Source organism: Quercus robur, chromosome 10 (genome assembly GCF_932294415.1).
Source record: "Quercus robur chromosome 10, dhQueRobu3.1, whole genome shotgun sequence".
Taxonomy (NCBI): Eukaryota; Viridiplantae; Streptophyta; class Magnoliopsida; order Fagales; family Fagaceae; genus Quercus; species Quercus robur.
Window position 1 is genome coordinate 10,573,893 of NC_065543.1, and position 25,780 is coordinate 10,599,672.

Below are 25,780 nucleotides of genomic sequence, written 5' to 3' on the forward strand. Positions count from 1 at the left end.
CTAAAAAAAAAAAACTTTGTTTAGTGATTCATTAAATTAGAACTTGGTAAAGTTGATCAGCCATTTGGTTTTTTTTTTTTTTTTTTAATTGTTATCCTCACCTTTTGGTTTTATGTTATTCAATGAAAAGAAATAAGCAAATGCCACAAGACTTTTGGCAAAAATTTTGACAATATGATTGAATATTTAATGGTGTGTTTTATTAGCGGTGAGTGGATTATTATTATTATTATTATTATTAGCGGTGTGTTTCATATCTTCTTTCCCCTTCTCTCTGTTTCTTTCTCTTAAAAAAAAAAAAAAAAAAAAAAAAAAAAAAAAAGTCCACTCGAAGAAATTTCCCATCACAAACATGCATATCCAAACTCTTACATACCTACTAAAAGAACCTGAGTAAGATACAGCTTCAAACACACACACACACACACACACACACAAAAAAAAAAAAAAAAAAAAAAAAAAAAAAAAAAAAACACAAACTGAATGGCTAAAATTGGCCACTATTGGTGAAGAATAGCCACCCATGACATAAAATGCCACTCATTGGCAACTAATGGTGAAGAATAGTCACCCATGACATAAAATGCCACAAATTGGCCACCTAATGACTAACATGTAGCCGCCATCAACGAGGACAATCACCTAGGGCCCATCATTCGGTGCCCTAGAGAGTGTGCTCATGTGTGCACTCTCATGCTTAAAAAAAAAAAGGAGAAATATATATTGAGCTGAAGTGACATACCTCTTATAGATTTCATATTTTTGTGTTGGAGTTTATGAGCCTGATGCAAAGGATTTTGGAGTAAGTTTAGTTGAATTTAGCTAAAAAGGTGAAATAAAGAGCCAATGATAATGCTCTTATCAAATACATTCATGTGCATCACATGGATTACTTTACAGGGTCAACATGGTTGAATTGAAATTTGGTTTGTTATACCGTGTTTGGTTGTAGCTGAGGGAGGGATTGATACACATTTTTTGTGTATATGTTTGGTAAAAGAGAGGAAAGGAAAAGGAAATAGAAAAAACTCATATTTCCGTTATTTTGTTTGCAAAGAAAAGGGGAAAAAAATTATGCTTTACTTTTCACTTATTAAAAAAAAAAATGCACATTGATTGTTTTTTCCTTTTCTTTTATGCATTTTTCATTTTCTCATGTCAACCAAACAAAGAAAACTAATCTTTTTTCTTCCTATACCTTCCCTTCTCTTTCACCCCTTCTAGAGTGTTAAACTTGTCTTATCCTTTAAGAAAACCCAAAAGTCAAGTTCTAAACATATTTGATTATTTATCACCAACACAACTTGATGACTCCAAACAAAAAAACACATTCTAAAACTGTGAATACCTAACCCTAATGCACACAAAATAGTAACTAGTTGAATTGAATTTGGGCTTGTATAAATTTGTCTTAATATTTGTTAAGCAAACCCAAAATTTATGTTCTGAACATATTGGTTATTTATCCCCAAAACAACTTGATCTTTCACAATAGAAAATCTTTCTAGAACTTGGAGTACCAACCTTAATTAATGCAAGTGTCTATAACCAGTTGTCACTTTGTTGATTTTAAACATGATTAAGATAAAATTAATTGTCTTAATTGGGATCTGCAAAGACGGCAAGACCCAAGAGAAACACCTCCAATTGGACGCTAGAGATTGAAAAATCTATATATTATATGATCTTTACACTATGCACATGTGAACTATCTAAATCTCATAATAAATATCCCAAAAAAAATTGGTGGCTACTGTGACTTGTTACAGCCCCAATGACTCCAAACCACACGATCATAGAAAAGTGACCCCACAGAGCCTAGTTGCTTCTACTTTAGTTTTCTGGTTTTTGATTCGCTAGATCCAAATTCTTATCATCACAACCTCACCCATTTCTGTTCTCCTCCAGTCACTTCACTTTCTGTATCTTCTTAGATTCTTCTTCATTGTTCAAGCACACACACACAACTATATTTGCTTCCTCTTACCTTTATAATTTTTTTTTCTCTTTCTTTCCCATCATTTTGAGACTTTTTTTTCCAGACAAACTTTCAACATGTTTGGCCTTACTTTTGATTTAGAAGTTAGAACAGTCTCATAGGACAGAAAAAACAAAGCCTTTTGTACTGTTAGTGTCTCTCTAACAACGTTTCTCTATCTGGGTAGTTCTTGAATCTTGAAACAAAGCTATCTCTGTGTCTATTTTGTATATTCCGAACAATCAGAAAGCTGGAAAAGGAAGTAGAAGAGATATAAGGAGGTGGGTATCTTTTAGTTTTATAAGAGAGTTTGGAAAGAAAAAGATAAGATTTTTGAGAAAGAGGAGGGTGAGATCTATAAAAGGAAGATGAAAATTCAGTGTGATGTGTGTGAGAAAGCCCCAGCAACAGTTATTTGTTGTGCAGACGAGGCAGCACTGTGTGCAAAATGTGACGTTGAAGTTCATGCGGCTAACAAGCTTGCAAGCAAGCACCAGAGGCTTCTCCTTCAGTGCCACTCCAACAAGCTCCCTAGATGTGACATCTGCCAGGTAATTGAATTCCTAACTTTTCTATATTTTATAATTTTTTTTTTTTTCAATTCTTATTATTGTGGATAGTTCTATTCCTTATTTACTGCAGATTTACTGGTAGATTGAATTTATAGGTTTATTTGCTTGGTGTTTACAATTCTTAATAGCATGTACGAAGCATCAAAATCTGTAATTTGAGGCATTAGATTTAAGTAGATGGTTTTCAAAATATTGTACCTTCTTTCATGTGAACTTTTTTGCTGGGAGATATATTTGTTGAAGTGTATTTATGCATTTTATTCCAACTTTTTATGTGAGTTTGTTGCTTAATATCATATGCTCTAAAAACAAATGGTATTCTAGGGGGTTAATTCATATCTTACCTTGTGCTATGCATAATGCAATCGCCTTGCCCTGTTATCAATTTGTTGATAAAATCAAGCAATAAAGAGAAGGATTTGTGTGGTGGTAAAGGGAAAAGAAATCCAATATCAGCAACGAGAATGACAAGCCTTTCTACCTCTTATCTCTCACAAATCCAAAATCCAATAGAATTGGATTCTAGTGCTCTCACAGACTAAACAAAACCTTAATACCCGGATCTCCTGTGAATGTATGAATGCCCTTAAGATAAAGACTACGATACCTCTTTTCTTCTCTAATTTTATAGGATCTTTTAAGTCATCCTAATAGGGCATGAAACATTGGCCTCCTATTCTTTCTTGAGAACACTGTACCCTGCCACTTTTCAAAATCAATACAATTATCCCATGAGTAGGACAGCGTTCTGATTAGAGTATTGGACAAATTATGTGATTGGAGGATTTTTAAAATCAACAAAATGGTTGAAGATATGCAGCTGACCAGGTGGTGAAAATGATGCCTGCTTTTAAAACAATATCAATTATAAATTGATTGATTTGCTCACCACCAACTGCTGACCATAAATTCAGTGTTTAAATTGGATCGTACTATGTCTGATTTCTTGGAAACCATTTATGGTTCTTCTATAAGGGGGCTAGGTGAGGATAAATTGTGTTGGATTCCTAGCAAAGTTAAGGGTTTCTTGGTTAGTGATTATTATAGAATTTTAGCTGGCTCCGCCTTCTTTGGTTTTCCTTGGAAAAGTATTTGGAAGCAGAAGATTCCCTCTAGAGTTGCTTTCTTTGTTTGGACTGCTGCCTTAGGGAAATGCTTGACGATTGATAATTTACGTAAAAGGAAGGTATGGATTTTGGATTGGTGCTACATGTGTAAGAGAAATGGTGAATCGATTGACCATCTATTCCTTCATTGTCCTTTTGCTTCGGATCTATGGTCTATGGTTTTGGGTCTTTTTGGAGTTTCTTGGGTTATGCCACACTCTGTTTTGGGGCTACTGCGTTGTTGGCAAGGCAGCTTTGGTCGTCATCGAAATGGTTTTATTTGGTCTATCATTCCTCATTGCTTATTGTGGTGCCTTTGGAGGGAGAGGAATAGTAGATGTTTTGAAGATTCTGAGAGATCTATTCCGGACCTCAAGCTTCTCTTTTTTAGAACATTACGGGATTGGTTGTTTGCTTTGCAAAATAAATCTTTCCCTTCTTTTATTGTTTTCCTAGACTCTTGTAATTTTTGTATTTGATTTCCTATCCCTTGTTCACTTCCGGTGCACTTGGGTGTTCCTTTTTATCAACATATCTTATTACTTATCAAAAAAAATAATGTTATATAATAAATTTCTTTCTGTAGATAACTCTAGGAATTTTTCTATATCTTGGGACATAGTTGTATTATGTTTAATACTTCTGTATGTTTGCTAATTATAGAATTAGATGATTCAATCTATGTATTTACCCTTACTGATTAGTGTTTGCTTCACAATCTTCTGATTTGAGAAAGAGGACTTCATTTTGGTTGTAAGGACTATCTCTATTACCCTTACTCTCTCTCTCTCTCTCTCTCAATAAAACAGGATAAGGCTGCTTTCATTTTCTGTGTCGAAGACAGAGCCCTCTTTTGTCAGGATTGCGATGAACCAATTCATTCAGCTGGTAGCCTTTCAGCAAACCATCAGCGATTCCTGGCCACTGGAATCCGTGTTGCTTTGAGCTCCGGTTGTAATAAGGAAACTGAGAAAAGTAGCTTGGAGCCTCCGAATGAGAACAAACAACAGGTTTCCTTGAAAACGCCCACACAACAAGCTTCTAGCTTTTCATCTCAGTGGGCTCTTGATGAATTCCTACATTTTTCTGATTCTGAACCCTCTGACAAGGTAAGAATTTTTTTTTTTTTTTTAAGTCAACCTGTATTTACTCATTACAATAATTTAGACTCCATTGTCTTCATAATGAATTTTAGGAATGGGAAACTTGGGGATCATATAGCCAGGTATCATACAAATTTTTCCATCTTGTGGTTCATGTAACTCAAAAGATAGGTTCTGCAAATCATCAGCCATATTTAATATTAGCATAAGATTATATGTATTCATTTTGAATATTTCATTTGGCAGCTCAGTAATACTTTGGGTTTCGTAAACTTCAAGTGAATTTGCGACCTAGGAAGAATAATGTGTGTCACTAGAATGAAGCATATATTTCACTTTTTATGTATGTTAATAATGCTATAAATTTTGTAATTTTAGCATTAAATTAACACCATCTGATTCTAAGAGACATCTGGATAAAAGAAGTGTGGTGTTGTTTACATAAAATGGGCTTAGCCAAGTAATGTGCACTTAAAATGGTTTTTTCTAGATTTCAGGACTTCATTTTGGTTTCCTGTCTTTACATGTTATCATTCCCTGGAAGGCATACGCACAATTTTCTGAACTCAACAATTTTCAACATTGGTTTGCTATTACATTGGAAATTGATGAAAATTTTAAATTGATAATTTGGTTTGCCTTTTTAACCACCCTTGTAATTCTGTGGGATTCCCATTTGTTCTATTCTGCAGAAAGAGCCACTTGAACTAGGAGAGCTTGAATGGATAGCAGACATGGGACTTTTTGCTGACCAATTTCCTCAGGAGGCCTTAGCAGCAGCGGAAGTTCCTCAGCTTCCAATGTCACAGCCAAGCAATTTTACCTCATACAGACCTGTCAAATCCAACATGCCTTACAAGAAGCCGAGAATCGAATTCCCAGAGGATGATGATGAGCACTTCACTGTTCCTGATCTTGGCTAGAAGTCATACAAAGGAATTTTATGTGTTGATGAATTATACAATCATACTTCCACAAGTACGTGTGTGTATTTATGTATGCATGTATGTATATGTGTGCAATGAGTTGAAAATGCATTTTAGGAGTTGCTGATCTTTCTAGCTAAAAGGTTTAGTTTAGGGGAATTGGTTCTGTTCACTCTCAATATGTAATTTTTGTCTACTCTTATAATTTGTGAAGTTTGCACTCAACTTTAGTACTTCTTTATAGATAGAAAGAAAAGAGTGCCACTCTTTCCAATAGATAACCAAAGAGCTGACAGAAGCAAGCCAGAGATTTATTCCATATGAATTAGCTAGCTAATGAAATGAGCTACCCATTGTGATGGTTAGTACTCTCGCTATTTGCCTAGAATACGGCAATAGGTCCTTATACATACACGCAAGATATGTCTTGCCCTTGGTATAATTTTGGTTTCTATGCTTAGGCCCTATTTGGTTTGAAAAAGTGGTGTATGGACTGATATTAGTGTGCCTAATCAGTGTCCTTATACCTAATCAGTGTGCTGGTTTCTGGATTGATAATAGTTGTGCTTCATTGCCACATAGACTCAAAGTTGTACGTCATAAGCATCCCCTCCATCTCACCCATTCTTCTCTTGAAGTTGTACTTCATCAATCCAACTCTTGATTTTTTCAGATTTGTGTTCAAAAGGTGAACGCAAACTATGGGTTTTACTATTGCTTCAAATGTGATTTCATAGCCCACCTTGATTGTGCTGCGGACTACATAAATAGAAGAGAACTTTTAAGAGGAGAATGAAGATCTATAGCTCAATCGATCAGTTGACTTAGCAGCTTATAAAGTCACAAAAATCCAAGTGGGGAAGCATGGAATTGAAATAGCCACATAAATTAAACACTTTAGTCATAAGCATAAATTAAAGCTTTTTGGTGATGAGTTTCTAAATATTGAAAAATGCGATGGGTGTGTACAAGACATCCCCCCCCCCCCCCCCCCCCCCCCCCCCCCCTCTTATAGTTGTGTGAGTTGTAGCTTCTTTTTTCATGTATCTTGTGCTAAATTACACACTCAAAAGAGACACCCACTCACTCTATTCCCAAAGTCACCTTATTTGAGTGGTAGGACATTTTGGTATTATGCATGTGAGCGTTATTGCAATGGATTCAAGTATAGTTGTGAGCCATGCAAGTTTAGTCTCGATGTTTTATGTAGTTCAATCTCAGACATCCTTGCCCACCATGGTCATTAGCACTAACTTTTTCTCTCTAGCATTATATTTGAACAAAAATGCAGTAGTTATGATTTTGAAAGTTACCCAATATTTCATTATACCATTTGTGAATTTGCCAGACTTCAAATGTGCCACACTACCACAAATAGGTACAAGCAACATAAGCATTCCTTTACTCTTTGTTATACCGCTGAATATGACTTTGAGGAATATTATTATGATATTTGTGAAGAAGAACGAGACCCAAAGCATTGGTTCTACTATTGTGCAAATTGTAATTATCCTGCACATACCAAATGTATTCTTAGCAAAAACCCAAATCTCAAGTAACACATATAATGGCCACCTGTCTGGAGGTTATTACACATTTGTCTATCACCCACACACCTTTAATTCCATTGTGGAAATCAAAGGTCACCCTCAATGTAATAGATGCAATAGTTCTTGTGTAGAGTTAATCTATCATTGTGCCCAATTTAATTTCCAAATGCGCTATCATATGCGCTATCATATAATTTCAAATATAAATTTCAATGAAAAAGTCTACCACGTTCAAAAAATTGATTGCTATATCTTATTTGGAAAATGCACAATTGAAATAAATTGATTGCATCAGAATAACAAATTAAGTAAAAAAGTAATAAAATCTTCTTCTTTTTTCCCCTAAAATAAAATAAACAAGCATGAACAATTTGCATTTTCTACCAAATAATATTCTTACAAAACTTTATAAGAGTTAACAAAATATATAAATGATCATGAATAGTATGTAACTTATGTATGAATTATTCTATCCATCTAATTGTATATTTTAAAATGTATCCATGCATATGTATGGGTTACAAACTAATTATTTTTTATAGAAAAGACGAATGTTATTTTAATTTTTATTCTATACTAGACTTAGTTCACAGAATTTTTGGTGCATGAAATTCATAATTTTTATTCTATACTAGACTTTAATTTATTTTATTTACTTTTGAGTTTAAGCTTAGCTTATTAGGATTGTTGTTTTGTACCAACCAAATGGCCAAAACAATTAACGTATTGTCACGTATATTAAATTTAGTTTTTAATTTTACAAGCAACTTACTAAATTCTTCATTGAACCTACCAATCTAGATGTCGGAAGTAACCTTGACGTGAGTTTTTTCTCTATTATTTTTTTTTTCCGTATATTTGGTTGTCTAGAAGTAACATCTTTAGCTCAGCTCTATCCAAAATGATTATTATTCAGGTCTTCTATGCTTGATATAGCATTTGAAGACACAGAAAACTGTCACCAAGAGTAAAGTCATTGAATAAAACGGTAGCAATATTACAACTTATGTAGGATAAAGCTAGGTTTAATGTCCAATTTTTTTTTTTTTTTTAATGAATTGAGTAAAAATTTCATTGATCAACAAACATATAAAGAAAGCAACAATGCAGCAGAAAACAAAAACAATTGCTGCAAGCCTGCAACCAAGAGCAGCTAACAAGAATCAAACACTGAAATATGGATTTTCAAAAATTGAGAAAGAGTCCTATTATTAATTACTTTTCATAATTCAAATAAGACTCGGTTGAGTTCCAACAAGTGGTATCAAAGCTTGGTTAATTAAGTGGATGATTAAGTGTGAATTAAGTTTTTTTTTTTTTTTTTTTTTAGAATACTAAGTATTTTAACACACACACACAGGGAGAGAGGAGACGGTAATAAAGAAACCAATAGTGGTGTATATCCAAAATTGTGAATTAGGATGGATGAAACATGTGAAATCTCGGAGAGGATTATGTTTTATACAAGTTTGCAATCCAAGCATACATGAGTATTGTGGGGACAATTTTTGCTTCAAAGGCCAAGGGCTAGACCATGTTGGAACCTTAGGCAATTTTTGTTGTCCCACATTGGAAGGAAAGCCTTCCTCTTCATGCCATATAAGGGATGACCAATGGTGATAGAATACCACTAGTTTGGTTATATGGCATGAAGAGGAAGGCTTTCCTTCCAATGTGGGACAACAAAAATTGCCTAAGGTTCCAACATGGTCTAGCCCTTGGCCTTTGTAGCAAAAATTGTCCCCACAATAAAAGGATACCAAACTAGTGGTACTCTATCACCATTGGTTCATGCCTTATAAGGTGCAAAGAGAGAGGCTTTCTTTCCAATGTGGGACAACAAAAATTGCCTAAGGTTCTAACATGGTCTAGCCCTTGGCCTTTGAAGCAAAACTTGTCCCCACAATAAAAGGATGGTGCAAAGAGGGAGGCTTTCTTTCCAATGTGGGACAACAAAAATTGCCTAATGTTCCAACATGGGCTAGGAGCCCACAATAAAAGGATGGTGCAAAGAGGGAGGCTTTCTTTCCAATGTGGGACAACAAAAATTGCCTAATGTTCCAACATGGGCTAGGAGCCCACAATAAAAGGATGGTGCAAAGAGGGAGGCTTTCTTTCCAATGTGGGACAACAAAAATTGTCTAATGTTCCAACATGGTCTAGCCCTTGGCCTTGGAAGCAAAAATTGTCCCCAGTGATAGAGTACCACTAGTTTGGTTAATGCCTTATAAGGTGCAAAGAGGGAGGCTTTCTTTCCAATGTGGGACAACAAAAATTGCCTAAGGTTCCAACATGGTCTAGCCCTTGGCCTTTGAAGCAAAAATTCTCCCCACAAGTATAAATTAAGTTATGGAAGTGATTTATATCACTTCATATATCCACATTCCAATAGAAAGTAAAATAATAATAAAATAGAAGTCTTTGGGAGAGGTGGCGAAGTGGTTGATAGCTCGAGTCTTTGTTTTTTTCTTTTTTTAAGTAAAAATTTGCTTTGATTGTGGTAGAACTATACCAAAAAAGTGGGGGGGAAATAGTGATTTAAGGCGGAGATTATTGGAAAATTGCCTTAAATACTTATTGTGATTTGGAAAGTTAATTGGATATTTCAGTTGGAATACAAATCTTTTATACTATTTTGTGTAGAATAAAAAATTATTTTTGGGGGGGGGGGGGGGGGGGTTTCTTGGGTTTTGTGTGTGTGTGTGTTTGTTTTTGGAGTACTGAAATTTAAATCAATTAATTTCCAAATAAGTAATGTATTCCTTGTCTACAATGGAACTGGAATTGAATTATTATAAATAGACCATGCTTTAATAAATTTAAAAGACAAAGGAATAAATTGAATAGATTTAAAATTACATTACTAAATTAAATTTTACGCAAAATTATAAGGTGTAATTTGTAATTTAACTTATATTTTATTTACAATTATTTTTTTTATGAGAAACAAACACACACTCAAAAGTCATGATAACTTTTATGGGGGCATGGAGTAAGTTATACTATACATAACACACTCTCCTAAACAATGTGTGATAATTACCCAATCTTTTTTTTTTTTTTTTAGAAACAAACATACAATTAAAGTGTGTGATTGTATTCAACTTATCAACCAGACCAATTAATCTTCTAAATTTAGTGCCAAAACAAAGTTTGAAATTAAGGAAAGAAAATATTGTTGTACATTCTTTGCATTCCCTTTCTTTGTATGGGCTTAACTTGGGCTTTATACTAGTGGGGGAAGGGTCTGTCTTTTTGTTGGGTTTTCAAGTGTGTTAATGGGCTTTACATAGATGAACCAATTTATGGGCCAAAATGGCCCATTAGCATTAATTTTTGAAATATTTAGCAACAAAGCACTGTTTCGGAAATAATTAGGGAAATACCACTTTTTCTGGTACTCGAGCTTGGTGAGCTCGACTACCATGTTTTTTTAATCCACTATCGCCCCATATTCAAGGAGCCCTATAGTGGCGTTTTAAAGCCCTATAGTGACGTTTTCGGTCCCTATAACGGCGTTTTTAAGCCCCCATACCAGATTAAGGGGCCCTATAGTAACGTTTTCGGGCCCTATAGCGGTGTTTTCCTGCAAAATTTTTTTATAAGTCCCCATAACAGGTAAGGGACCCTATAGTGGCGTTTTTAAGCCCTATAGTGACGTTTTTGGGCCCTATGGCGGCGTTTTCCTGCAAAAAAATTTTTAGGTCCCCATAACAGGTTCAAGGGGCCCTATAGTGGCGTTTTTAAGCCCTATAGTGACGTTTTCGGGCCCTATAGCGGCGTTTTTTTTTTTGAGAAGATGTTTGACCAATGAAAAGATGGTACTCGAGCTCACCATGCTCGAGTACCAGAAAAAGTAGTATTTCCCTAATTATTTCCGAAACAGTGCTCTGTTGCTAAATATTTCAAAAATTAATGCTAATGAGCCATTTTGGCCCCAATTTATGAGTATGATAATGTCACCGCTACTTTGTAAAACAGCCAATCCATCAACCACGTAACAATTTTCGAGTTTCTTATAGCTTAAATTTTTAGAACTAAATGCACTCATCCTATCATGTTTAGCCTATAAGTGATCTTTAGTTCCTAAAATTTAAAGTGATCAGTTTCAGTGCCTTAAATGATAGAGTCAAAATGAAAATTGACGTGCCATCTTATAGGGACTAGAACCAAATTTTTTCGGGACTGCTCTATTATGGAAGCGAAGACTTCAATCTCTGCTTCGCATGCTTGGAAAAGTATTATGAAAGGGAGAGATGTTATTAGAAAAGGTGGGATTTGGAGAACTGCAGATGGAAGATCAATCAGTTTTTGGGGAGATAATTGGGTTCCTGTCAAGTATAGGCCAAAGATTGTATCACCAATCCAGAACATGGACATAGGAATGAAGGTATGTCAGTTTATGGATTAGGATAATGGGGTATGGAAGGAGGAGTTGCTTGATCAATGCCTACTGGATTTTGAAGCAGCTGAGGTGAGAAAAATACCTCTCTGTCGCACTCAGCAGAGTGACATCTTAACTTGGATTTTAATGCAGATGGGGAGTATACCGTGAAGTCTGGATACCAATTGTTATTGGCAGAAATTCATAGGCAACAACCGGGTCCCTTGAGTTCTGATTCGTTAAAACCATTGTGGCAGGCTATATGGCAATTGAAAGTATCCGACAAAGTCAAAAATTTGGTTTGGAGAGCATGCCAAAACTCCCTTCCAACAAAGATGAATTTGGTGAAACGCCGGGTTAGCACGGATGACAGATGTGATCTATGCAAAGACCAACATGAAAATGTTCACCATGCCCTGTACCTCTATCCGAAACTTGTTGAATTATGATAAGAAGTCCCCCTATGGAATCACAGCAGGCTAAAACAATGTGACAACTTTATTGATTTACTTGGCTACATATTGATTGAAAATTAGGACCCCAATCTCTTCTCAATGGTCATCTGGGTAGTGTGGACCCGAAGAAACAATATACGCCTAGATAAACGAACTGTTACACTGAGACAGCTTCTTCAACAGGCCAAGGATCGGTTTCAGGAGTTCTCGGCATTACAAGCAAACCCAACTCCACAGTGGATCCTCCCAGAAACTTCTTGGCAACCTCCAAACGCTTCATAGTATAAAATTAATTCTGATGGCGCCCTTTTTGCTAAAGAAAACTGAGCAGGAATCAGGGCAATGATAAGAAATGAGCAAGGCTTGGTGATGGCATCTCTCTCACAAAAAATTCCTTTGCCATTCACGGTTATCGAGTTGGAAGCACTTGCAGGTAGAAGGGTAGTGGAATTTGCTGCAGAACATGGTTTGGATCAGATTATATTGGAAGGGGACTCCTTGATTCTCATCAACACCCTATGAAGTGGCTATAGATCACTAGCACAGTTTGGTCACATAGCAACTGATGTGCAACACATTGTCTCTCAATCTTTCATTGATTTTAATTTACTGTAACACATTCACTTGCACGAAGAACCATTTGTTCTTCCCATATGGTTGTCTTTTTTTTTTTTTTTTTTTGGATGAATGGATAATCTATATATATATATATATATATAAAACCGAAACTTTTGAAACTCCCACAAATTTCCACGTCAGCACAGTATTAAAAAAAAACATAATTCCACGTCAGTACAGTATTAAAAAAAAAACATAAAATTAAAAGCCAACTATCTCTCAAACAAAAAACCCTAAAAGTCTAAAAGCAGCCGTGCTCTCTGCCTCTCCAAGCCATTCTCTCTGTATCCCTGATGACCATAGCCATCTCTCCCACCCATAACTGAGCCGTTACCCATCATAGCCATCACAAAATCTCCAATGTCGCAGGCCAAGTTAAGCAGGTGAGATGGTCTTAATATCATGTATCTAATCTTTCCCTCTCTCTTTCTCTTTCTAAATATTTGTTTTTTAATGTTCATTGGCTTTGCTTCTTTTTGTTGATTCCTTAACTGAATTACTGTTGTTGCTTAAGTAATATTTTGATTTTTTATTCAGTTCTTTTGCAAATACTGTTGTTGGGTATTGTTAGGGTTTTTTTTTTTTTTTTTTGGATTTAATTTTGTGAATTCTTATCTAGATTCATGTGGCTACCACTTAGAAACTTGATTTTAGTGAGTTTCTCTGTAGGCGTTGATTTGTAAGCCTTTTAATTCTTGATGCAAATTCGAAATTCATAAGGAATTTTAAATTCTGATTCTTTGGGATTGTGTATTTGAAATTTTAGTGGAAACAAAGCTATGGGTTTGAATTTTGTATGATTCATATGTCAGATATTGGGATTGGTATTGACGGTGAGATAGGTTTGTAATTACTTATTGTTTATATGCATTGCTGACTTTTTGTTTTCTTCTTATCGTTTTTCCGTTTGCTGTTTTCTCTTTTCCCTCTGTGAGAAGAAACCCATTGAAGGTTAAGAAGAAAGAACAGAGTAGCCTTGCACCATCGGTCTGCCAGTAAAATCACTATGGTAAATTGATTTCTTTTATTGTTCCCTTTCATTGTTTACTGTCACGCTACTGTTATTGCTCAATCTCTTCTTCACTAACATTGTTGACTTTTTGTTTTCTTCTTTTCATTTTTCTGTTTTATGCTTTCTCTTTTCTCTCTGTGAAAAGAAACCCAACGAAGGTTAAGGAGAAAGAACAGAGTAGCCTTGCACTACTGGTCTGCTAGCAAAATCACTATGGTAAATTGATTTCTTTCATTGTTCCCTTTCATTGTTTACTGTCACACTACTGTTATTGCTCAATCTATTCTTTACTGTCACGCTACTGTCTTTTTGGTTCCTTCCACTAATTTGATAGAAATATTGTTTTTCCATTGTATGTTTTAATTTAGACAACTTTAGTCAATTTTCCAAATTACACCACATTTGCTTTGGCGACATAAAAAAAATGTTAGACATTTTGGTGAGGAATAAAAAACCCATGGAAGAGTTGGGTTTCTGGCTTTAAATTATTCATGACAGAATTTGATTAGTTATGTAGTTCCATATATTTAATACTCCTCAATTTGTTTGTTCTGCCTGTTTGTTGTGTTTTTTGTTGCATTACAGGAACTGTCAATTTGTCAATAGGATGTGTATTTCTGTTTTAATTTTTTTTTTTTTTTTTTAATAATAACAAACGTTAATAACTAAGACATTGAAATTTTGTGCACACCATGTGTTTGACAAAATGCCTTACTTACTCTTGCATTAGTTTATAGCCACTTTATGGTTTGTGACTCTTGGTTTTAGTTGCTATTGGTAATTGACTAATTTTTGTTATGTATCAATCATAAGTCATGATGATATGAAAAATGAGTAGAATTTATTTAATTCGGCAACCTACTTATTTTAAGAAAAGTGTTAATGTAATTTAAAAGTTTCACTTATTAGGCCAAGAGCAACAGCTTTTGTATTTAAATTTTTTTTAGTGTGATTTAAAGGTGGCTTGGTGTTTTTCAATATATTATTGGAAATGAATTGTGAGTCTACAATTGTAAAGTCTCATTACATTAGAGTTTTGCTGATTTGATAGGGCATTTTGTGGTGGCATTGGTATTGAACATTGAATTTTGATATTCTTCTTGAGTTTTAATTTCGTGTTCTTTTTGAGTATTTTCAGTTTAGTTGGATTTGAAGTTTCATAGGAAGGATTTTGTCTAGGCTTCAACAAAAAATGATTTCATGATAGTGGGACCAATAATTTTATTTTTGGAAGAACAGTGGGCCCTTTTTTATTTAATTTTATTAAATTTGCTTGAATTATTTGAACATTTACCCCAAAAAAAGCTCTTTAATTTTGCCTCTTCCTCATTTAATTTACATAGACAATTGTTTTTCTTGGGCTGAATGAATTGTTTACTCTATTAAGGTTACAACTAAGACATTATATAGCACTTACATCCATTCAAACAAACACGTAAAGCTGTACATTGAGGTCTATACAAATAAGACAAAGACAAACGACCACGTCAATTAACATCAATCACTCACACATGAACCATTCTTCTTTTTTCCTTGCTTTACCCTCTTTTTCTATTTGCTGAGATAGAGTAAATTTGTGGTTTGGTAAGAGTACTTGCAGCACACAAATGATAATTACTATAGTTCACAATCGAATGAGTTTTATTATAGCTCACAAATGAGTGTTTTTTGGAACATGCAACTCCTACTGCTAACGGTTTGAAGCCATGTCATATCTGTAATGCAGTAAAGATAAATAGCAAATGAGTGTTCCCAAGTAGATCAAAGATGACTTTTGTTTATCATTTGGAACTAACAAAAATGTGAAAACCATAAATGCAGGGTTCTAAACTGATCATTAACATAATGTGCTAACGGTTTTGCTTTTGTTGGAGGATTATTAGCAAGTCCACAAAATCAGGTAAAGGTAAAGGCAAAGGAATAGAAGTGAGCACACCAAATGAACATACATGGATTTGGGTGTACATGGCATATGATTTAAGAAATTGTATATTAATTGCATACATAATGCTACCTTCAGCAAAATTAATCAAATAATGTAGTATGAAGTCCCATAAAATTGTGCCACTTCTTTTCTTAGGTTATTATAAGCAAGATTCCAACCATTGCCATTGCATAATTTTTATTTTATTAATCAGTCAGATGCAAGACCCTAATTGATAGTTTAAATTTTAAAATTAAAACAAAATAACATATTCAGTGACTATTACGAAGCAATAAAGGAAGAAGATACAAAAAACACTTTAAAGTATTTTTTCTCAATTTATTTGAAATATTGATTAAGTAGTTCTTTAAATTTGTGTTTCATACATTTTATGGATAGTTGAGGATATTAAAGATTTAATTCTTCATTTTATTTTAAACTTAAATTTGTGTTTCATACATTTCTATTTCATTAAATTTATACACAATAGCTTTCCCGTGCATCGCACGGGTTAGTGACTAGTTTTATTTAAAGAGAAAGCACCTACAAAACAAAAAGGAACCCAGCCTCCCTCTTGATAACCTTAACAAAATAGGAAGGGCTGTTACCAAAATCAAAAGAACCAAACAAACTATACATCAAACTCCATTTAGCCAGAGAGTGAGCTGCCTCATTGGCTTCTCTAGGGACCCACCTAAAAAACAAAAAAGGGAATTTGGAGGCTAGGGGCTGTTTGGTACATTATTTTAAACATATATTTTCAGTTTTTAAACAAAGTTACACACTTTTTCATCCACACGTATTTCCAAAAAAATTGAAAACTATTGTTTAAATACACGTACCAAACAGGCTTCGAACTTTAAATGACATTCTCAATAGTCCACAGAGTGTCCATGCCTTGTCCTGTGATTGATTTGTAGCATACCTGAGTGTCACCTTCTAATATGATTAGGGCTGATTTTAAAGGCTCAGCAAGTTGCAAAGCCCTTAAAAGAGCCTCTGCTTCTGCTTGAAGAGGGAGGGTGGTGTTCACTTTTTTGGAGCAAGCAAATACCAACTCCCCTCTCCAGTCCCTAGCAAGCAAATACCAAATCCCATATGGTTGTCTGGATGGAAGATGTTTCACCTAACATTATTCATGTTCTTTAAGCTAATTTCAATAGCCTCCTTTATTAATAATATGCACTGTCTTTCTTCTCAAAAAAAAAAAAATTCTTTAAGCTAATTTCAATAGCCTCCTTTATTAATAATATGCACTGTCTTTCTTCTCAAAAAAAAAAAAAAGTATTGTAGGTCTAAAAAAAATGTTCCCTTTAATTAGGTTTGTTGGGACTAAAAAAGCCACGACTTTAAATTGCAAGAACTAATATCTATTATGGGTTAATTTTAGGAACAATGGTATATTTTAATATTTTTTTTAGCATTTTTCCACTCAATCCTTACATTAACATTACACTCAAATAAATATATTTTTCAATCAAATATATATATTTGAAAGATAAAACTTAAGTACAATATATAGTACCTTAGATACCATTTTTAAAATTCAGCCATTTGATGATAGTTCTTTATCATCATACCAAGACGTCAATCGGTTTTTGGTGTAGGTGAAGATTAGACCCCAAATCTTTTATTCAGAGCATTCACATCAAGAATGTTAAAAAATTTAGTTTTTAGCAGCATCCCAAAACACTACTTTATCTATTTTAACACTTCATTTTATAAAAAACCCAACATAAAAGGTTTTATTTGTTTTAACATTTCATTAAAATATTATTTATTTATGATTTATAATTCTTTTTTATTCTTACCACCCACTCACCCTCACCACCCAAGCCACTACAAACCCAGAACCAACAACCTTAACCCACTGGCCTCAACCCACTCACTCTCACCATCCAAGCCACCACAAACCCACAACAACTAGCCTCAACCCACAGCACAACCCACGACACAACCAATCACGAAACCATCAAGATCTGTCGAGCAACCCAACAACCCACCGTCGCTAAGAAACACCACCAAGACAAAAACAACTGAGACCCACCGAGACAAAACAAGCAAAACCCACTAGCCACTGAAACCCACCAAATCAGACCCACAAGACCCACTAAATCAGACCCACAAAAGCATCGTGTGACCTCACCCACCAAATCAAACCCACGAACTACTGAACCACAATCAACGAACCAAGGCATGGGAGAAAGAGAAGAGAGGTAATTTTGCAAAGAGAAGAGAGAGACACAGGCCAGAGAGAAAGAAATAAAGTAATTAAAAAACATAGCAACTTGCTATAGTAAGTTGTTAGCAGTAGCAACTTACTATAACAAGTTGCTGAAAATTTTTAGGATTAGCAACATTGATGTAGAGGGTTTTTTTGGTGGTTTAGTGTTAAAATGACTTTTTAGCATTTTTCACATCTTTGATGTGAATACTTTCAAGAATTAGAGTCTTTATCAATTGAGTTAATTGGAACCCTAACCATCTATCTTGTTAAAAGAACTTAGCTAACGGTGTTAACACCTTCTCTTTCTCTAATATCTCACTCTCATCTCAAACTCTTGAAGATCTCTCATTCTCTCCACTATCGGATCTCCATGGCTCCTGTCTAGGGGCGGCCACAGTAGGCCACCATTAGCCACTCTCATGGTGTCTCTTTTGGGTTCTCTCTTCTCACTAAAGTCTAGCCTAGGCCTGAAAGCCTAAAACCCATGAGCTCTGCTTCCATCTTAGGCAACAAAGCACATCGATCCTCCTCCTCCTTCTCCTTTGTTTGTTCTCTAGTTTCCTTTAATTTATCTATTCTCCTCTTCTCTCGTTTGATTTTATGTGGGTTTGGGGATTAGGTTTGTTTTGGATGTGGTTGGGTTCTCTAACAAAAGAAACAGATAAACATACGGTGTTTGTTAACACCGTCAGTTGAGTTATTTAGTAAGACAGGTGGCTAAATTTTAAAAATGATTAAAATAAAGATATTCATTTGCTACCGTTTCTTGGTGACTGTTAGGGGTGTGCACAAAACTGACAAATTGAAAAAACTAATCGAACGGTTGCCAAAATTTCGGTTCGGTTTGGTTTCGGTGGCAAGTTTGAATGCACTCAACTGGCCAAAACCGAACTGAATCTTATTATAATATATTTTATATTAAATATATAATATATAAATTTTATAAATATTTGGGCCTCCTATACATAATAGGCCTTTTCCTTTTTTTTTTTTTTTAAGAACACCGTTGGGCGTTTCTTTTTCTTTTTTTCATATGATCCGGCCTTTTCCTTTTTTGATAGGATAATCCGGCCTTTTCAATGTTTTCATTTTATCATTAGATTAATAAGTAACTATAATTAAATCAATGCTATTTTTTGTGAATCACCTAGTCCACGCAAGTTACCTCGGAGATCAAGGAGTGGTAGCCCGAGAAGGCCCATTAAAGGAAGAAGCAGTAGCAACAGCAGCTGCAGTAGTTCGCCGCTGCCTTCCCTCCTCCCAACCCCCCTAAAAAAGAATCTGAGTTATGTATGATGTAATGTTGACTATGAGAACAAGATATTGTGGCTGTAATATGCTCTTTGTCTCAGTTATGTTGGAGGTGATGTTAAGCACTGGTTATTTGCTGTTTATTTTTTCAAAAATTATTTAAGTTGTTATTTTATTATTGAGTTATTTTAGTGAGACTGGTGGCTAATTTTTAAAAGGGAATAAAATAGAGATATTTATTTGCTACCGTATCTTTGTGACTGTAGATGGTGTGAAAGATATACACAACAAAACCGACCACAGTGCCACCCAGCTTAAACCCTAATCCTAAACCCCAGAGAAACCAAACCACTTCTTCTTTTTCAACCGTCGTCTCCGATTGAAGTTCCGGCAAGCAAAACCGAAGGTACCCTTTTTCTGTTTCGGTTTTCCTCTACCCAAAATTGGGTAGTTTTTATTGTGTGATATGATGAGATGTGTGTGAAAATTTGGATGATTGATGATGGGGTATGATGCTCTGTTTTGTGTGTGTGTGTGCGCGTGTGTGTTCTAAGTGTATTTGTTGATATTATGTTTGAATTGGGTAATTGCCATTTGTTTGTGTTGTGCCACCTTTTACTAAAATTGTTCAAGGATTCATTATCAAACATGTCTTGCGCTGCTGTTTTTGCTTCTTTGGATGTTATGATATGTGCGTTTATTGTTATTTTAGTTCTCTTTCAACTTATTTTGTAGCTTTTTGCAAAAGTCATGTTTGAAAAAGGTGTACCCAGAAAAATGTGAGTTTTTAAAAATATTAATCTTTGGCTAATTAAGTGCCAGCTTGGTACAGATTTTTTTTTTCAGTGCCCTTTCGAAAAATTGGTGTTTGAAATAGTTGTATCTGGAAAATAGTGGGGTTTTAAAGAGCTGTTCTTTGAAAAAGTGTTGTTGGAAAGAACAGAAGCAAATAGACCTCGTTGGTTGATTTGATATTATTGCCTTTTTATTTTTGGCTGTGTAAGTTGCAGATGGCCAGGTGGGATGAGATTCTATCCCTTCCTGTACAGAATCCTCCAACCTTGGAATTTTCTGCTGCTGACCTTGTGTGGTCAAAGGTGGAAGGTTGGCGTGACAAAATCGATAGAGTTGCTCTAATCCCCTTTGCTAGAGTGAATGATTTTGTAAAGGGTGAATCAGAAAATAAAGACTGTCCATCAAGATTTCATGTTGAAGCAAGGCGACGACGACGTCCAGAGATGACATGCAAGCCAAAGGTTGATGGCATTCTTGAATATATTCTGTAAGTTCAAACTTGTTCCTTTAGAGGAGTTCTTGGTAACTAGTACATCATGAGTTTTCACATAGCTTGTTGATTGTGAAGGTATTGGTGTTCCTTTGGTCCTGATGACCACCGTAAGGGTGGCATTGTACGACCTAGTAGGACAACTTATGTCCCAAAGAAGAAAAATGCTGGCCGACCAAATACTAAGAGAGGATGCACATGCCACTTTATCGTGAAGCGCTTAATTGCTGAACCATCAGTAGCACTAATCATATATACTGAAGATAAGCATGTAGATAAGAAGGGGTTGCCATGCCATGGTCCACAGGATACTAAGGCTGCTGGAACGCGTGCTATGTTTGCTCCATACATATCAGAGGATCTCCGTCTGCGGGTCTTATCTCTACTACATGTTGGGGTTTCTGTGGAGACAATAATGCAAAGACACAGTGAATCGGTAGTAAGACAAGGTGGACCAAGTAACCGTGATGACCAGTTAAGCCACCGGTATGTTCGAAGACAGGAGAGGAGCATCCGACGTTCTACATATGAACTTGATGCAGATGATGCAGTCAGCATCGGCATGTGGGTTGCAAGCCATCAGAATCATGTTTTCTTTTATGAAGATTTCTCTGATTCAGAGCCTTTCACTTTGGGAATTCAAACAGAGTGGCAGTTGCAGCAAATGATTCAGTTTGGCAATTGCAGCCTTCTGGCTTCTGATTCAAGGTTCGGAACAAACAAATTGAAGGTCTGATTTTATTTTATCTATTTCATTTTTTTTTTTTTTAAAGTTTATGTAGCCTAAGTCCTTAGAAACTAACTGCACTTTTTGCAATTTCATCTAGTATCCGATTCACAGTCTTGTTGTATTCAACTCGGACAACAAGGCAATCCCTGTAGCTTGGATTATAGCACCCAGGTTTGCAAGTTCAGATGTGCATAGATGGATGAGGGCTCTTTACAATAGAGTTCGCACAAAAGATCCTTCTTGGAAATTGGCTGGGTTCATTGTGGATGATCCTCTAGTTGATGTCCTTACAATCAGGTTGGTTGCTAAGTTGACCACTCACATTCCAAACTGTATATTAATAACTATATGATTTAATAAACATTTTGGTAGAAAATTATTCCATGGATCTCATTGGCTTATAGGGGAGAAATTATTCAGTCCTCTAGGAGGACCAGTTCAGCAATGCCTAGTAGTCCTCCCACTCAATAATAAAATTCCATGTTTTTACCTATCCAAAAAATAAAATAAAATTCCATGTGTTCAAGCTAATTAAGTCAAATCCTAATCACAGCATTTACAAAATAAAATAAAAAGTCCACGGCAATACCTACTATCACCGCTGCCTCCTTCAACTTTCACACCTGCACCTGCAAGTTCATTACACCACAATGCTGGTGTAGGTTGGCTTTTAGTTTGCTTTATCCGAGCATTCTTGTGTAAGGAATCTGCAAACACCAGAGTCGAAGAAGGCTAACAATGATGTTAGCTGTTCTCGTGAAAGGTTTTTATTTATTTTTTTTTTTAATTCAATATTGTGATTAGAGTTGTGATTAAGATACACATGAAATTTTATTATTGGATGGGAGGACCATTAGGCATTGCTAACATGGTCCTCCAAGAGGACTGATAATTTCTCCATATAGGGGTGGTGGTGTAGACACCAAATATGCCCATTAACCTGATTGATCACAGTTAACATAGATTGATGCTAATGGATGGTAACACTTTTTAATATTTAATTTGTTTTTGTTTTTGCATTTAATGTAATCAGTTTCAATTTATTTCCTTTCCTTCTATGATGTAGTTTGGGAGGCCTATTTTATGCAGTTGATCCTAAATTAATGTAATTTGTGTTGGAAGATTACTTATAGTGCTTGGTGGTGATTCCAAGGAAGCCTAGATTCCTAGGTTCCTACCTTTATCTCATGTTTGGTGATGATTCCAAGTAACCGTAGGTGTTGATTCATACGTTTCTATTTTCTATTTTCATCACTTAATGGTGATTTCAAGCAAACCCTATGCGGTGATTCCTAGGGTCCTACCTATCTTTTTGTTCCCTAAAGCACCAAGTCCCCTTTTGAGAGTTCATTGTCCTGCATCAATGGGAAGCTGGTTACACAATAACTTGATTCGCATGTTTATGAAGCACTTGCTTGAGTTTAATCATAAATATAGGTAGGGTTTTGGTACAGAATATCAAAATCAGTGACCAACCCTTAAAATTCCCATTTCAAAGCTCCTAAATATAGGGTGTTCATGCTTATTTATTCAGACTATCTTGTTGGTGTCTCATCTCTTATTGTATTTTATGGCTCAAAAGTTGCTTCAGTAATATGTTTCTAACCATTGGAAGTATTATATTTCATATATAGTTGCATAAGACAAAAGATTTGCATTGATCAAGCTAAAAGGACAAATTATCAATAATTTTTGGTGGTTCTAGTCCAATATATGAGTTTGACTTGGGTAGCCTGGATTACTAAGCATGCTGAAAATTTACTGTAGTGGAGCCAGACCTTTTAGCGTGGTGGCTGTGACTTCTTCTATATTCTTAATGAATTGTACATACTTGAATTGTTGAATTTATATATGTTTTATGCATTTTTCTCAGGGATGTGTTTGAGTGCTCTGTACTGATATGCTTCTGGCGGGTCCGTCATGCGTGGCATAAAAACATGGTAAAGAAATGTTTGGAAACTAAGATGCAAGTCGAGATATCAAGACGGCTTGAGCAGGCAGTGGATAACATCTGCCGAGGACAAGGAACTGTTAATTTGTTTGAGGATTTATTGGAAGATTTTATTGATGAGTCAGATTTTATGGATTACTTTAAGGCAATATGGTATCCTAGAATAGGTTGGTTACTGTCTTTTCTAAATGGAGGAATTTTTTCCCTTGTGTGAGGGAAGTGAAAATATATATTGTTTATTTCACTTATAAAATATATACATATGTGTGTGTGTATATATATATATTTTTTTTTATTGCAGTCTTCCACATTTACTGCCAAACTGCTAATTTACACTGTTGAATGGGTGACCATTTCCAAGTATTGATCAAAGATTTGTGTTATATATGAGTGTGTATGTGTAGGTATGTATTTATGTATGTTTGTACTTGGTTTGGGGTTCCTAAGATTTGGTCACCCAATGAATTAGTAATCTTAATTATTAAAGATCAACTTGATCGTATGAGGTGAAAGATATGAAGTCTTACTCTAAAACACTATGGAGTCCATTAGCTTTTCTATGTAAGTCTGTTTTCTTTTATTAAGAAATTACTGACTTGGGACTTTGTTCTGACTCAGGAGCATGGACTGCGGCACTAAAATCTCTTCCACTTGCGAGCCAGGAGACATGTGCAGCAATGGAGTTTTACCACAGCCAGATGAAGCTTAGGTTGTTGAATGAGAAGGACCCTGGTGTTTATCAACGTGCTGATTGGTTGGTTGATAAGTTGGGTACAAAAGTGCATTCTTACTTCTGGCTTGATGAGTACTCGGGGAAGGATGATTTTGCACGATATTGGAAAGATGAGTGGAGGAGTGGTTTAACATCTTGGCGCAAAGCATTGAAGATTCCAGACTCTGATGTTGTCATACAAGGTGGATGTGCAAAAGTTGCCAACCAGCTTGTTAAGGATAAAGTATATGTTGTCTGGAATCCTGGTTCACAGTTTGGTATTTGCAATTGCACTTGGGCAGAAATGGGCAATATGTGTGAGCATATGTTCAAAGTTATTAATCTTTGCCGTAAACGAGGATCTACTATGCCATCTATCAGCATATTCCAGTACCACAAGGCATTGATTGACATGCTACACTGCCAACCCCATGATTCTTTGATTCGTGATCATGCTATTTCTTTAGCAGTTTGTGTACAGAAGCAGTTGAATGTACTTGTTGATTTAGATAGCAGTCAGACTGCTTTAGATCCCATTCAGAGTCAAACCATAGATAACATCGAGCAAGAAACTGTTGAGATGGCTCTTACTAACCAAGATACAGAATTAGTAAATGAAAGTAACTGCATGAATGAGGATGTATCAGCTCATGATGAGAATTGTGGGGATGTAAATGATGCCCCTCACATTATTAGCAGTGATGTGTGTGATGAACTGAATGATTTGGCTACTAGTGGAAATCGCATCTCTGGTGAGAATGTTGGAGAAGAAATTCGTTGTGCCGAGATGGATGTTGAGCCATCGTCCATCTGTATTTCCCCACCTGGACTATATTCTGTTGATGAGGTTGTTGCAAGCAATGCCTTTTCCGAGAATGGAGATAGAGATTTGGACAATACAAGAAGCAAGCATCTCCCGTCCAAAGTTGATTCCAGTGATGTAAATGGGTTTCAAGATAAAGATTGCAATGAAAATATGATGGATGTGGAGCCACTATCCATTGATTTCCCTCCGTCAACTAGGGAGTTTCTGGAGCAATGCACAGTGACCCATCAAGATGGTCTTGCAGATAATGATCTTGAGCCTACAGTTTCCAATACTCCTGATTCTGAAACCAAGACCTCCTCAGCTATATCCTTGCCTGTTGAGTCACAAGTGGTTGTTGATATGATTGAAATTTCTGGTGTCATCAAGGAGAATGAAGGAATGGAATTGAAAAGTGGGAATGACAGCATGGATGAGAACCTACTCTCTGCAGATAATGGTGTCCAAGATGATGGTGTTCATGATAACATTTCAGATGATTCTGGTAATGGTCATGATGCAAAGGCAGTTGACAGCATGATGACTGAATAGTCAGAGTTGCTGCTAAGATGCTTATGGACATCACATTGCATTGAGGACAACAACCTCCACGGATTTCAGCTCATGAATCTGGTTTTTGTGAGAAACCCTTTTTAATTGCCGGCTCTTTTTAGATTAGGTGTAAATCTCAGAAGGCTGCTGGAAATAGAGACTCTGAAATGAGTTTATTTGCCAGCAATTAGTTGTTACTGGTGTCAATGGCACTGCTGGAGAGAACTGTTTCATGGGGGACTTGGTGCATGCCTCTCCGGCAAGTACAAACGCTACGGGGATGCTGGTGTTGCAGTTAGTAATGGCTGAAATTGGTGCTCCATCTCACCCATTTTCTTCATGTAAATATTTGTCAATCCATCCAGTTGTTTCAATTTTGGTGATTTACCTGAGTATTTTATCTAATTTATATCTTAATAGTTACACACGATCTCCAGGAAGTTGTCAATAATGGCCAACATATTATGATCTTCTATATGGAAGGGGTAAGAAAATGCCTCAGTTTTGACAAGATTGGGAAATATGACCACATTGTTAATATTGGCCTAAACTTATGATTGATCACATTTTTTTAATACTAGTTTCTTGGATATCTTGTATCATTTCTGCCTTTCTTAAGTTTTAACACAAAATCCATTG

General features: G+C 35.6%; 2 protein-coding genes and 2 long non-coding RNA genes across 5 annotated transcripts; all 4 read left to right on the top strand.

The window, feature by feature from the left end:
• The first annotated feature begins 1,872 nt into the window (after positions 1–1,872).
• On the top strand, positions 1,873–5,910 carry LOC126703703 (B-box zinc finger protein 24-like). The gene is made up of 3 exons (XM_050402758.1): positions 1,873–2,529; positions 4,466–4,765; positions 5,452–5,910. The coding sequence occupies exons 1-3, from the start codon at positions 2,347–2,349 to the stop codon at positions 5,680–5,682; spliced, it is 714 nt and encodes a 237-aa protein (XP_050258715.1). The 5' UTR covers positions 1,873–2,346; the 3' UTR covers positions 5,683–5,910.
• Positions 5,911–8,871: 2,961 nt separating this feature from the next.
• On the top strand, positions 8,872–9,535 carry LOC126702796 (uncharacterized). The gene is made up of 2 exons (XR_007647851.1): positions 8,872–9,038; positions 9,468–9,535. It is a non-coding gene; the product is annotated as an uncharacterized LOC126702796 (long non-coding RNA).
• Positions 9,536–12,828: 3,293 nt separating this feature from the next.
• On the top strand, positions 12,829–13,924 carry LOC126703089 (uncharacterized). The gene is made up of 3 exons (XR_007647932.1): positions 12,829–13,075; positions 13,631–13,701; positions 13,850–13,924. It is a non-coding gene; the product is annotated as an uncharacterized LOC126703089 (long non-coding RNA).
• Positions 13,925–18,968: 5,044 nt separating this feature from the next.
• Positions 18,969–25,731, top strand: LOC126701553 (uncharacterized). Of its 2 annotated transcripts, none has more exons than XM_050399724.1 (7): positions 18,969–19,218; positions 19,373–19,512; positions 20,111–20,388; positions 20,470–21,121; positions 21,219–21,418; positions 22,995–23,239; positions 23,691–25,731. In XM_050399724.1, the coding sequence occupies exons 3-7, from the start codon at positions 20,117–20,119 to the stop codon at positions 25,139–25,141; spliced, it is 2,820 nt and encodes a 939-aa protein (XP_050255681.1). In that variant the 5' UTR covers positions 18,969–19,218; positions 19,373–19,512; positions 20,111–20,116; the 3' UTR covers positions 25,142–25,731. The 2 variants fall into 2 exon arrangements, with proteins under 2 accessions (XP_050255681.1, XP_050255680.1); XM_050399723.1 differs by having other exon boundaries at positions 18,970–19,218; positions 20,117–20,388.
• The last annotated feature ends 49 nt before the right edge of the window (positions 25,732–25,780 follow it).

Excerpts from the sequence above, each read along its gene's own strand:
- LOC126703703 (XM_050402758.1), top strand. The coding sequence starts at position 2,347 with ATGAAAATTCAGTGTGATGTGTGTGAGAAAGCCCCAGCAACAGTTATT. Across the intron at positions 2,530-4,465 it reads CTAGATGTGACATCTGCCAG|GATAAGGCTGCTTTCATTTT; the intron begins GTAATTGAATTC and ends TCAATAAAACAG. Across the intron at positions 4,766-5,451 it reads ATTCTGAACCCTCTGACAAG|AAAGAGCCACTTGAACTAGG; the intron begins GTAAGAATTTTT and ends TCTATTCTGCAG.
- LOC126701553 (XM_050399724.1), top strand. The coding sequence starts at position 20,117 with ATGGCCAGGTGGGATGAGATTCTATCCCTTCCTGTACAGAATCCTCCA. Across the intron at positions 21,122-21,218 it reads TCGGAACAAACAAATTGAAG|TATCCGATTCACAGTCTTGT; the intron begins GTCTGATTTTAT and ends AATTTCATCTAG. Across the intron at positions 21,419-22,994 it reads GTTGATGTCCTTACAATCAG|GGATGTGTTTGAGTGCTCTG; the intron begins GTTGGTTGCTAA and ends CATTTTTCTCAG.